This window comes from Podarcis gaigeae (assembly GCF_964106915.1).
Source record: "Podarcis gaigeae genome assembly, chromosome: 11".
In the NCBI taxonomy this organism is placed as follows: domain Eukaryota; kingdom Metazoa; phylum Chordata; class Lepidosauria; order Squamata; family Lacertidae; genus Podarcis; species Podarcis gaigeae.
In genome coordinates this window covers 10,395,762-10,408,001 of record NC_139687.1, presented here as the reverse complement: position 1 = coordinate 10,408,001, position 12,240 = coordinate 10,395,762, and the positions used below count along the sequence as shown (strand labels likewise).

Sequence of the window (12,240 nt, the reverse complement as noted above, 5' to 3'; positions counted from 1 at the left end):
GACAAATGGAGAGTTGGCTCTTCTCCTTTCCATTTTTTGGCATTCTGCTGCAGCAGAAGACAGTAATTGCTACTTTGGCAGTTTGTGCTAACGAGCTTGGAAACGTTCTGTGCCCCTGAAATTGTGAAAGAAAAGATCTGAACATCTTTGAGCATGTTTCTAAGCATAGGTGTGCAAGCACAGTGGGTAAAGTCTAATAAACAGGCATGGCTATAAACATGCCCTGAGTTAAATATACCCTAGTTTGGTCATTTGAGTAGTTTATGAGAGGTGAAAGTGGTTGCGTGGGCTTTTGCCACAGAACAGCTCCACTAATGTGAAAGCAGAAATGTTACAAGGTTTATCTAAGATGGGCAGCTTAACAGAGGTGGTAAAATGGAAATATGGAATATTCAGACAAGTTTCTCTTCTCTTCCCAATGGGAATAGCTTGGAAAATGCAAGGAGATAACAACGCATAAGAAAAGCCAGATCTAAAGTTTCAGAAAATTGTGGGGTGTGAAAATTGTTGTGCTACCTATATAATCTCACGTGGGGTGAAAGAGAGAGGAAGGACCTCCAGTTTTCCTGCAGGTAACTGACACAGTAGTTCAAGGATGGCTGCAAGGTCACATGAGTTTTATCTGCTTCACCATTCGTAGCTGGGTGGCAGGCCGAAGACACACATAAGCTCCACTCCCAGCAGCTGCCTTCCTGACCTGGTTTCTTCAGTTGGAGACAATCCACTGCAGTAGTCCATGAAGCATGAAAGTGTGATCTACAACACTTTCCTAACTATATGATTGAGGAATCCTCTATGATCTTTCACTTTATTATGTCCCAGATAGCCGTGCCATATGAATACATTGTCTCAACCCTCGATATCAAGTATACTCGTATTTTTTAAAGTCATCCAAACTTTAAGCCAGATGAAGCATGTTGTTTCGTAGTATAATTTACTACGCTGGGAGCTAGGCAAATCAGTGACAAAGTTCATGGATATGGTTTCCCAAGGTGCCTGGAGGGCGGGCTGGACAATGACAGTAGCAGCCTGACTGGGAATTCCCTACTGCTCTTGGTCCTCTGGCATGTCTTGCCGCAAAAACATACTTCTTGCCACTTGGTCATGAAGTGGTGAGTGTAGTTAGCTTTCTCTCCCTTGAAAAGTACATAAAGCTGAAGGAGGAAGAGTGATGATCTTTCACCTCTGCATGCTTTTCAAGGCACAGATTTATTTTCCTGGATCTGATTTTCACCCAAATCCCTTGGAAAAGCAAGGTACAGTGGTACCTCAGGTTACAGATGCTTCAGGTTACAGACACTTCATGTTACAGACTCAGCTAACCTAGATATAGTACCTCAGGTTAAGAACTTTGCTTCAGGATGAGAACAGAAATCATGCGGCAGTGGGAGGCTCCATTAGCTAAAGTGGTGTCTCAGGTTAAGAACAGTTTCAGGGTAAGAACTGACCTCCACAATGAATTAAGTTCTTAACCCGAGGTATCACTGTGTTCACGCTGTGTGTGGGTGTTCACGCTCTGCTTCTATCTCTTAGGCGGTGGAGAGGAGATCTGATCAGGAGAAGTGGGGAACGAAATGCACTCACTCCAAAATCCAAATGCGCTCACAGGTCTAAAACATTTGGCACCCTCCGATCTGTGTGAGCTAACACAGCCAATATACCATGTTTTTCGCTCCTTAAGGCGCACCTGATCATACGGTGCACCTAGTTTCTAGTTATTTAAAAGGAGTGCTAAGCAGAGCCTGTATTCATCCCAGGCTTTGCTCAGCGCTCCCTTTACAGAGCCGGGTGGAGTGTGTGTGTGGCTCTTGGGGGCTTTTCCCCGAGGAGGGAGAAGGGAAGTCCCTTCTACCACCTCGTAAAAAAGCCCACAGAAGCTGCATGCTCTTTAGAGGGTGCACGGCTCTTGGGGGCTTTTCCCTGAGGAGGGAGCGAAAAATACGGTAGTTGATGGGAGTTTGCTTCCCTGAACCCTTTTCAAACATAGCAATTTATGGTCTAAACCTGTGCATGCCTACACTGGAACTTTCTTCCTGGCAACTTTGTGTGGCAGTACTGCAGCCTTAATTTCTCTGCAAAATTGTATGAAGTAGCCCTGGGTTTTAAAATTAATTTTTAAAGACAGTCAACTAAAGTTCTATGGGATTCCTCTCAGTAGTAGGCATATTTAGCAAACTAATAACAGGCATCTGCAGAAACTTGAATATGCAGTAAATATTATGACTTTTTTACTTACAGTGTGTTCTGCAATTTCAGCCCTGCTGAGTGCTGTCCATTATAATTTGTCATTAAGCCTAAGAGGCTATAATGATCTGTGGAAGAGGATCCAAGTATGTATATGGGCACAATTTTCAAATGTAGCGCAGTCAAACATGGCCTGCTTGCTAGTGCATTAGTTATGTAACAGTTGCAATAAAGTTGGTGCTACATAATGCAGATATAAGTCCATGAAAATTCTCATTTGGCATTTGAAGTTGGCTGATTTAATTCCATAAACATAACGGCATTTGAGGAAATCACAAAAGGGGAACTGGAGGATTATCCAGCTTTATGAGAAACGAAATAATGGCAGGGAGTGTGGGAAGAGTATGTGCTCTGGTGTGAGAAAAGTAACGTCATTTTAATTCGAGCTTTCATCGCTGCTTTGCTTGCTGAAAGTTTGGTGAAAAAACATGAAATAAAGATAAAAGCTAATTCTCATTATCTTTATGGATGCATTATGTATATGGAAAATTTAACCCCTCCAAATAGCAGCCATATCGGTTATGGAAATCAAGCAAGTTGCAATGATATTTGCTAGAGTTACATTAGTCTAGCTCAATTGCATTTTCTATTATGCTTTTAGCATGATCTATCAATACAGTGACTTTGACGAGATTCATACTACTGCCGGTGGCAAGTTAAAATTGGCTAGCCAGAAGTACATTCTATTTATCCCATTTCTCAGCTCCCTTGGACTGCTTACTTTAATGCTTTTTCTCAGCCAGAAGGGTTTCTTTATTAATACCACTGTAATGCTATATCAACTAGAATCCATGAATTCTGATCCATGAGGCATCCAATGAGGTTGCAGTTCCCTTGGGTTTGAAGGGAAATCTATGGCCCAAGTTAAAACTTTGCTGCACTAATGGGAATTTTGAAATATTTTGTTGTCCCTGCCCCAAATACAGAATGTAAAGTAGAAAAATATATTCATTTAACTGTAAGTTTCCTCCTTGCTCTGAAACCATTTTGCTGGTTCGACAGTGACCTTATCTGAATTCAGCCTAATAGAAATAAAGAAAATTGAAGTAGCTATATAGGCAAATTGAGCAGTCCCATGGTACATTAACAGAATCATACTTGGAAACTTTTAAAGTGGAATTACATGACAATATATGGGTAGTTTCATAAGTTATCAGAGTTTTAACTTTGTATAATGTAACTTAATTAAAACCATTCTTCTGTAATCTCATTTTCCAAGAATGGGGAATATTTGGGTCAGTGGTTAACTCCTACAAAGGGAGAAACCTCAACCCTGCTTGGAAGTTGTATTGTATTTATGTTTATATTTAAAAGACTTAAATAATCAAAACATGCTCACCCAAAGCAGTTTACATAAATGCCAAAACACTGCTACATGCTCACCCCAAAAGCTTGCCCCCCATATATTTGTTGACTGAAAATGGCTTCTAATTGATTAGGGGAATTATTGTCGCATGCACAGAAGTTCTATCAAAACAAATGAACTACCAGGTTCATAATGGGCATAATTTATCATTAACACCTCTTTCCAGCAGCCACAAAGACTCAATTCAGATCTTTTAAAAGACCTGTAGACTTAGTATAAAAATAATAATAATCAGGCCAAACCTATGCTCACAGTTCACAAGAGGCCCCAAATCTTCCCAACTATGGGCAGCGACTGTCACAGCCTCACCTTCACTGTATTCAGATGTTCTAAATTGGCTGGGTGGGAGCAGAATGAACCCAAGTTGTTGTTTAGTCATTTAGTTGTGTCCGACTCTTCGTGACCCCATGGACCTTGGTCAAACTCATGCTGGTAGCTTCGAGAACACTATCCAACCATCTCGTCCTCTGTCGTCCCCTTCTCCTTGTGCCCTCCATCTTTCCCAGCATCAGGGTCTTTTCCAGGGAGTCTTCTCTTCTCATGAGGTGGCCAAAGTACTGGAGCCTCAGCTTCAGGATCTGTCCTTCCAGTGAGCACTCAGGGCTGATTTCCTTAAGAATGGATAGGTTTGATCTTCTCGCAGTCCATGGGACTCTCAAGTGTCTCCTCCAGAACCATAATTCAAAAGCATCAAGTCTTCTTTATGGTCCAGTTCTCACTTCCATACATCACTACTGGGAAAACTATAGCTTTAACTTTACAGACCTTTGTTGGCAAGGTGATGTTTCTGCTTTTTAAGATACTAGAACCCAAGTTAGCAATCTTTTAATTGGTTTACTCTGAGCTGGACTAGCACTGAGTAGTATCTCCCAGTGCTTGGTAGTAAATTCAGTTACTTGAGTTAGGATGAATTGTGAAACTGTGGAGGAGAGGTTGAACCTGAGTCTTAGGACCAGGTTACAAGAAAAAATTGAAACACATCCCAAGTAAAAGATGGGCAATGTACAACATCTGCCAGCAGAAAAAGTGCTAAAAACAAAGAGTCTATTCCCAGGACCCTCAAGCTGCAGAAAAAAGATCTGTGAAATGCTCCGAAGCAATGAAAGGGGCAAAACATGGGTGAGGAACATTTCTCAGTCTGATGACCACATTCCCTCACAGACAGTGGCGTAGCATAGGTTGCCAGTGCCCGAGGCTGTGCAGAATGGGGTGGGAGAAAGGGAAAAAGATGGAGTACGCATGCACATTCAACGGCCTATCGGAGTCTGCATCACCCAGGAGATCACAGCCACAGAGGTAAGAAAGGAAGAGTCCTGCTGTTGTCTGAAAAGGTCACTTCCTGGTTCTCAGGGAGAAGCTGTTTTCAATGGAGCCCAGCGACAGAAGAGCACAGCTGTATTGAGGTAGCACTGGGTGTTGAAATTTTGTGCCCCTAACAATTTTGCACCCACGGCAACCACCCCTCTGCCCTCCCACAATGTTACACCAATATTCATAGGTGTGGTCTAAACCAGTGTTCCCCAACCTTGGGCCTCCAGCTGTTTTTGGGCTACAACTCCCATCATCCCTCGCTAGCAAGACCAGTGGTCAAGGATGATGGGAATTGTAGTCCAAAAACAGCTGGAGGCCAGTGGTTTGAATCCCCATGATGGAATGAGCTGAGCTCCCGTTGCTCTGCCCCAGCTCCTACCAACCTAGCAGTTCAAAAGCATGTCAGTGCAAGTAGATAAATAGGTAGCTCTGCAGCGGGAAGGCAAACTGTTTCCATGCGCTCTGCTTTCCGTCACTGTGTCCCATTGTGCCAGAAGCTACTGTTAGGTCCATCATGAGAGGTCCGCCAGCTTCTAATCACAGATACCAGCAGCCTTCAAACAAGCAAACTTACCTTGTTATTGCTCCCTAGCATCCCAGTGCCAGAGGATTGCCTCATTCCATTCACCACTTTGCCTCCTGCAAGTGGAAAAAACCTGGGCAGTGCTGAATGCCATATCCATTGCCAGGTGTGTCCTGCTGGAAATAGAAAAGGGCTTTCCCCTTGGCCTGCCTGTATATCCACTCAGTTGCCAAGTGCTTTTATGACATCACAAGAAACCCACAACCAATGGCAACAGCTGGGGAGGCATCGTCTTCATTGCTTTGAACCTCACAATGGTGGGTGGACCTATCAGTGATTGTATGCTTGTTTATCCAGGAAGCAGGTGGCGCTGTGGTCTAAACCACTGAGCCTCTTGGGCTTCCCAGTAAGAAGGTTGGTGGTTCAAATCCCCGCAACGGAGTGAGCTCCCATTGCTCTGTCCCAGCTCCTGCCAACCTAGCAGTTCGAAATCATACCAGTGCAAGTAGATAAATAAGTACTGCTGCGGCGAGAAGGTAAATGGCATTTTGGTGTATTCCAGCTTACGTCAAAGTGTTCTGTTGTGCCATAAGCGGTTTAGTCATTCCGGCCACATGACCCGGAAAGCTGTCTGTGGACAAACACAGTGAGATGAGCGCCACAACCCCATAGTCGCCTTTGACTGGACTTAACCATCCTGGGGTCTTTTACCTTCTCCCTATATAACAGTGATGGGTGAGGCCAGAGAGAAAGGTGGACAGAACAGTAGAGCAGGCCACATATTAGCCACACAGGAGTCAGATACCACCCACCCCACACACCACAAATGTATCCATCCATTCATGCAATAATCCCAGTTCAAGGACAATTTCTTACTAGAGAGTTGCACTCAACGAGAGTGCAGAGCAGGGTTGGGCAACTGCCACTAAGGCTGAGCTGAAGTGCCCCTTCTAAATTTGCAATCTGGGACACTTTTTTTGAATTCATTTTTGCAGCTGGAGAAAGTTCTTGCTCCATTTACTGGGAATGTCATTCTCTGTCCTTGTGCTGGACTCCAAGCATTGCTTCCTTGTTTGCTCCTACTGATGGCCTCAATCCTGAAGCTATATAAATGTAAGTAGAAAATTAAGAATCAGGGCCTCACAGCTTCATCACTCTGGGTGATTCCTGGAATATTTCACAAAAATTGAATAATACACTGTATTCAATACAGAATGGGATGGTTGGGAAGGACAACTAGCACTCCTGCTAATTGTGGGATCTGTAGGTTGCTTTGTTTCCTGACATTTTATCTGTTTGATTAGGCATAACAAAAAATAGATAGTTTTTGTCGTGGGCACATCAAAGTTTTGTTGCTGTCAGTATCCAGATGGAATTGGCTAATGTTCCCAGATGCTAGTTGTATCAATTTGGCGTCTGTAATAATGAAAGCAAAATTAAGCATTTATTTTTTTTTAGTTTGCAGCATAAATGTAATAAGTGAGATTCTTTCTTTCACCATCTAATCCTACACGTTCCAACGTTTTATGTGTTTATCCCATTTGACTGACTGTGCCATGTAGCAGTTGCTGTGAAAGATTCCAAAGTCACTGAATCAGCTTTTCCACTGCGGAACAAACATTTCCGGAAGTGTAACCATCTGAAAAAAGATTCATCACAGACTCATTCTTGCATATTTGGACATGAATGATTGAATAGATGCATTTATGTATTTGAGTAGAACTAAAAGAAAGCAGGAGTGAAATGAAACGAAATAAGTAACACAAATATCATTCCTCTATTAAGAAATCTAATACTTACTGGTTCTTAGGAGCGCACAGTGATTCCATCTGTACACCACAAACCTTTTCAGGGTTTCAGCCTCGAAATATGATTCTTGCTGCCCTTAAAGCCATTATTTTTCTTTATAACTAGGCATTCTAGAAATTCAGAGTGCATCCAGTTGTTTACTAGCTTATAAAAATGACATGGGGCATACTCTTCCCTCCAGTAAAGACGTAAAAGGTAAAGGACCCCTGACAGTTAAGTCCAGTTGCAGACGACTGTGGGGTTGCTGCGCTCATCTTGCTTTACAGGCCAAGGGAGCCGGCATTGTCCACAAACAGTTTTTCCAGGTCATGTGGCCAGCATAATGAAGCCACTTCTGGTGCAATGGAACACTGAAGCCAGAGCAGCGCATGGAAACACCATTTACCTTCCCGCTGGAGCATACTTTTTGGTATGCTTTCAAACTGTTAGGTTGGTGGGAGCAGGGACCGAGCAATGGGAGCTCACCCCAGCATGGGAATTCGAACCGCCAGCCCAAGGCTCAGTGGTTTAGACCACAGTTTTTCAGAGGCAGACTTGAATGTGGACTCCAGAGCTCTCAAAGGTGGACTTTTAAGACCTTCCTGAGCCAACTAAGCCAGGATTGCCAGTGTGGCATCTTTGGGTGCTATAATGGCCCTGGTGGACTTCCCCTGGTGGCTGTGGAGCTCTCCTTCCATTCGCTGTCCCCTTGAGAGTGGTGGTGAACATGGCTACCTTAGAAAAATATGTGGATCCAAAGGAGGAAGGTAGAAAAGCTGAGGAGAGTGCAATAAAAAATTTGTTTCTCCTCTATCCACATAGAGTTTAGCCACTGGGTGCAGTGGGGATAGTTCCATCCCTACTGCACCCAGTGGCCAGACACCCATTGCCTTTATAGTTGGCACTCACAATAATGGGTTTTACTTGTACAGTGAATATGAAGATGGAGATCCATCACACAAAGGGGATCTTGAGTGGGCCAGGATCACACCTCTCTCTGTGTAAATATTGATACATACCTAAAGCCTCTTCATATGCTGGCACAATGCACAGCCAACATGTGTATGTTAGGGGGAACATGGTATCCACATTAGCAGTTGAGTGATTCCCCATCAATGCATGTGAGGAGATGGAAGGCTGTGGGAGGAAATAAAAGTTCATCTGGTGAAGCTTTTCGAAGCATTAAGTGTTAGGGAAAGTGTCACCTGTATTTTTTAAAAAAAATTAATTACCCTTTTTAAAAAAACAACTATTTTTATACTCAAAATGATCATTATTGCAAATGTAACTAGACTTTTACCCCATTAGCAGCTCTGAGAAAGAAAGATGTTCTACTAATATAGGTTCTTGTCCATGGGTAGGCTAACTAAGGCCCGGGGGCCGGATCCAGCCCAATCACCTTCTAAATCTGGCTCGCAGACAGTGTGGGAATCAGTGTGTTTTTACATGAGTAGAATGTGTCCTTTTATTTAAAAAGCATCTCTAGGTTATTTGTGAGGTACAGGAATTTGTTCTTTTTCTTCTTCTTCTTCAAAATATAGTCTGCCCCTCACAAGGTCTGAGGTACAGTGGACCAGCCCCCTGCTGAAAAACTTTGCTGACCCCTGTTCTTGTCCCTCTTCCTGGTGACAATAATGTATCTTCAAAATGCTGCTCAGCTGCAGAGCTCTCAAAGTGGCAATTGTAACACGACTCTCCCATAGTCCTCCATATGTTATTGGACTCCCAGCTCTCAGCAGCTCATCCAGAATGGCCAGGGATCAAAGGAGATGGGAGATGCAGCTCAATAACATGGGTATAATCCCACATACCAAGGTGTTCAGGTCTGGCAAGTCTCCATAGGAAGGAGCTATGTAGTTGTGAGCCATAGAGAACATCTTTCTACAACTATAACATGTTTACTAGTTAACAGGTTAATCTTATTGAATAGCAAAAGGGAATCTAGGGGAAGGAGTAATTTCTAATGCAGGCATAGGCAAACTCAACCCTCCAGATATTTTGAGACTACAATTCCCATCATCCCTGACCACTGGTTCTGTTAGCTAGAGATGATGGGAGTTGTAGTCCCAAAACACCTGCAGGGCCAAATTTGCCTATGCCTGTTCTAAGGCCTTTTGTGTATAAAGTTTCTGGGACTTTATGGGTCAAAACTTTGAACCAACACCTTAATTTTTCCCGGATGGAAGTCAGTATGAAGCCACGACAGATGCTAGAGACGCGTTGCTCTGAGCCAGCTGAATCTTGTGAACAGTTGGCAAGAGCAACCCCAGAAGGAACTCATTTCAGTAGTCTAGACTCTAGTTTATGGGTGATGGTTACCAGTCTTTTATCTGATGAAAAAGGATTACAGCCTTCTCACCAGATGGTGCATACAATTGCCAAGTACACACTTAAACCAGCCTTTCTGTAGCAGCAGCCAAATTTGGTAGTGTAGTATTCACATCCCAGACATGAATAGGGCTATTTCAGCTCTGTTCTGAATCTGTATATGCAGTTCCCAGTTCACATTATTTTACCATGCTGTACTGACACGGCACTTGCCAAAAAGCACAGTGGATTTTATAGTTGTTTGTAATGATGCCAGTGGACTGTCCCATTGATGCACGGTGTTGCCCATTGTTTCGCACAATGTCCCCCTGTAAGGTATTCACACAATTCTTCTTTGAGCAAGGATGTCTTCAAAAGATAAAAACAGTACTGTTTCACTGGCATCTCATCTAGTTATTTCACACATGCACTAATCAGGGCAAGCATTCGCACATCTGGCTAGTGATATGTAAATTGTATTTTTTTATTACCCAAGAGGATGGCTCCAGATCTAAGTAAGAAACAAGGGTTGGTTGTTATTGCTGTTGTCTAATTTGCAAGGTTGCATTTGAATACGCCCTTTCATGTGCGGCAGGTGTCTTTTAATCAAAGAGGAGGCGTTTCTGACCTTGCGGTAGAATTTTGTATACTGAAATTGACACCAAGTCGAGAAACAATGTTCTCTTTGTGCAAGAGGTTTGGTTTACAGAAAAGTACAATAATTCATTATTCTACCTTTTAAAAAAAGTAATTCCAGATTGCGCCCTAGGGACACCTGGACCTGTTGGCAGAAGTGGACTGAAATAGTGTGTCCGTTATGGAATCTGGAGCCTTTATCATTGTGTGCAGAGTTTAGGAAGTCATAGAAACTTTGGGGTCATCAACATGGCAACTTACTCAAATGGGAATAAATAATTTCTTTATATGAAATGTACTTATTTGCAGCAAAACCATTCTTGCGACATAAAAGCAAAGTGTGTAATACAAGAACAAGCACTCGGTAGAAAAGAAAACGTATTGCAACATTTTGCTTGGCCCTATATTATTCAACAAACATAAGCAATCAAAGATTCTGGGCTTTGTTCAACATCCATATATGCTCCCCAGCAACTCCTTTTCATGATGGAAGTGTCCTTCATCCCCATTTAGACCCATGTGCTCAGTTATAGAGACATGATTAAGTAATGCTTTGACACTGTTGCATTTCTGGTGGAAGTGCAGTAGCTCAGTGATAGAGCTTGGCATGTGGTTCAATCCCTGGCAACTTCAAATATGGCTGAGAATGCATCCCATCATAAACCATGGAGAGTTACTGTCATTCAGTATAGACGATACTGAGCTGGATGGATCAATGGTCTACCTTAGTGCTGGACAGTTCCTGTGTCCTAACAACAACAGTTATTAACAAAGATTTGTCCATTTGCATGTTGGCAGGTAGGATTAGCAACCCAAATTGTGTCATTGGATCCAGACAGTTCAAGGATCAGTCCACAGCATTAATAGTTAAAAGATCTTATGCCATGACGGAGGAAGTCCTCTTCTTAAAACTATATAGAGCTATTGCCATTTAGATCAAACTGTACTTTGATCTAAATGTAAAGGTAAAGGAAGGCTGCTCTGGGCAGTTAAGTCCAGTTAAAGGTGACTATGGGGTTGCGGCACTCATCTTGCTTTCAGGCCAAGGGAGCCAGTGTTTGTCCACAGATAGCTTTCCACTTGTGGCACAACGGAACACCATGACGGAAACCAGAGCAGACGGAAATGTCGTTTACCTTCCTGCCACAGTGTGCACCGGTGTGCTTTTGAACTGCTAGGTTGGCAGCAGCTGGGACAGAGCAACGCGAGTTCACTCCATCACGGGGATTTGAACCACCAACCTTCCAATCAGCAAGCCAAAGAGGCTCAGTGGTTTAGATCACAGCATCACCCGCGTCCCCCAATCTAAATGTAGATCTGGTCCGTGATTTGACTCAGCAAAAGGCAGATACCAAGTGCTCACTGGAAGGACAGATCCTGAAGCTGAGGCTCCAATACTTTGGCCACCTCATGAGAAGAGAAGACTCCTTGGAAAAGACCCTGATGTTGGGAAAGATTGAGGGCACAAGGAGAAGGGGACGACAGAGGATGAGATGGCTGGACAGTGTTCTCAAAGCTACGAACATGAGTTTGACCAAACTGTGGGAGGCAGTGGAAGACAGAAGTGCCTGGTGTGCTCTGGTCCATGGGGTCATGAAGAGTCGGACACAACTAAGCAACTAAACAACAACAACAAGGCAGATACGTATGATTTCATGCCAAGCTTATGAGATATGCAAAAATGTTGTAAGCAAAAACGAAGTCTGTCCACCCCGTGAAAATACACACACACACTGCTTGCTGCCCAGACATGAGTGCAATGAGCCTGTTCCTGTCCCAAACAGGATGTCCTCATTGTCATGGATGTTTTGTGTTCGTGGTCAGCAACGGGAGGAGGATTTGTGTGAAAAAATTATCAACTACTTAATCCCCAGAGTCACGGAGAAGTTAGCATTGTGGCAAAGGAAGGGTGATGATAACTCACCAGGAAAAGCTGGGCAAATAGTTCCACAGGAAGAAAGAACCAAGCTTGTATATTGGTTGAAAGTAGGCCACAATTTTATTTCACATTCTGCAATAACTAGTGGGGGGGGCAGTAAGAGGCTGTTATTAATCTAACTTGCAG

The 12,240-nt window shown here is 43.2% G+C and overlaps 1 protein-coding gene across 10 annotated transcripts in view; it reads left to right on the top strand.

Moving 5' to 3' along the window:
* Positions 1 to 12,240, top strand: part of CNTNAP4 (contactin associated protein family member 4) — a 361,367-nt gene that overhangs the window by 155,649 nt on the left and 193,478 nt on the right. Inside the window, exons 1-2 of one of the 10 annotated variants that reach the window (XM_083701907.1) lie at positions 5,758 to 5,816; positions 6,504 to 6,557. The exons of 8 other annotated variants lie outside the window; for them this stretch is intronic. In XM_083701907.1, coding sequence (XP_083558033.1) covers positions 5,759 to 5,816; positions 6,504 to 6,557 — 112 coding nt within the window. In that variant the 5' untranslated portion in view covers position 5,758. Of the gene's footprint in view, positions 1 to 5,757; positions 5,817 to 6,503; positions 6,558 to 12,240 lie in introns of those variants that run through there. One more of the 10 variants, XM_083701909.1, reaches the window with a different exon arrangement.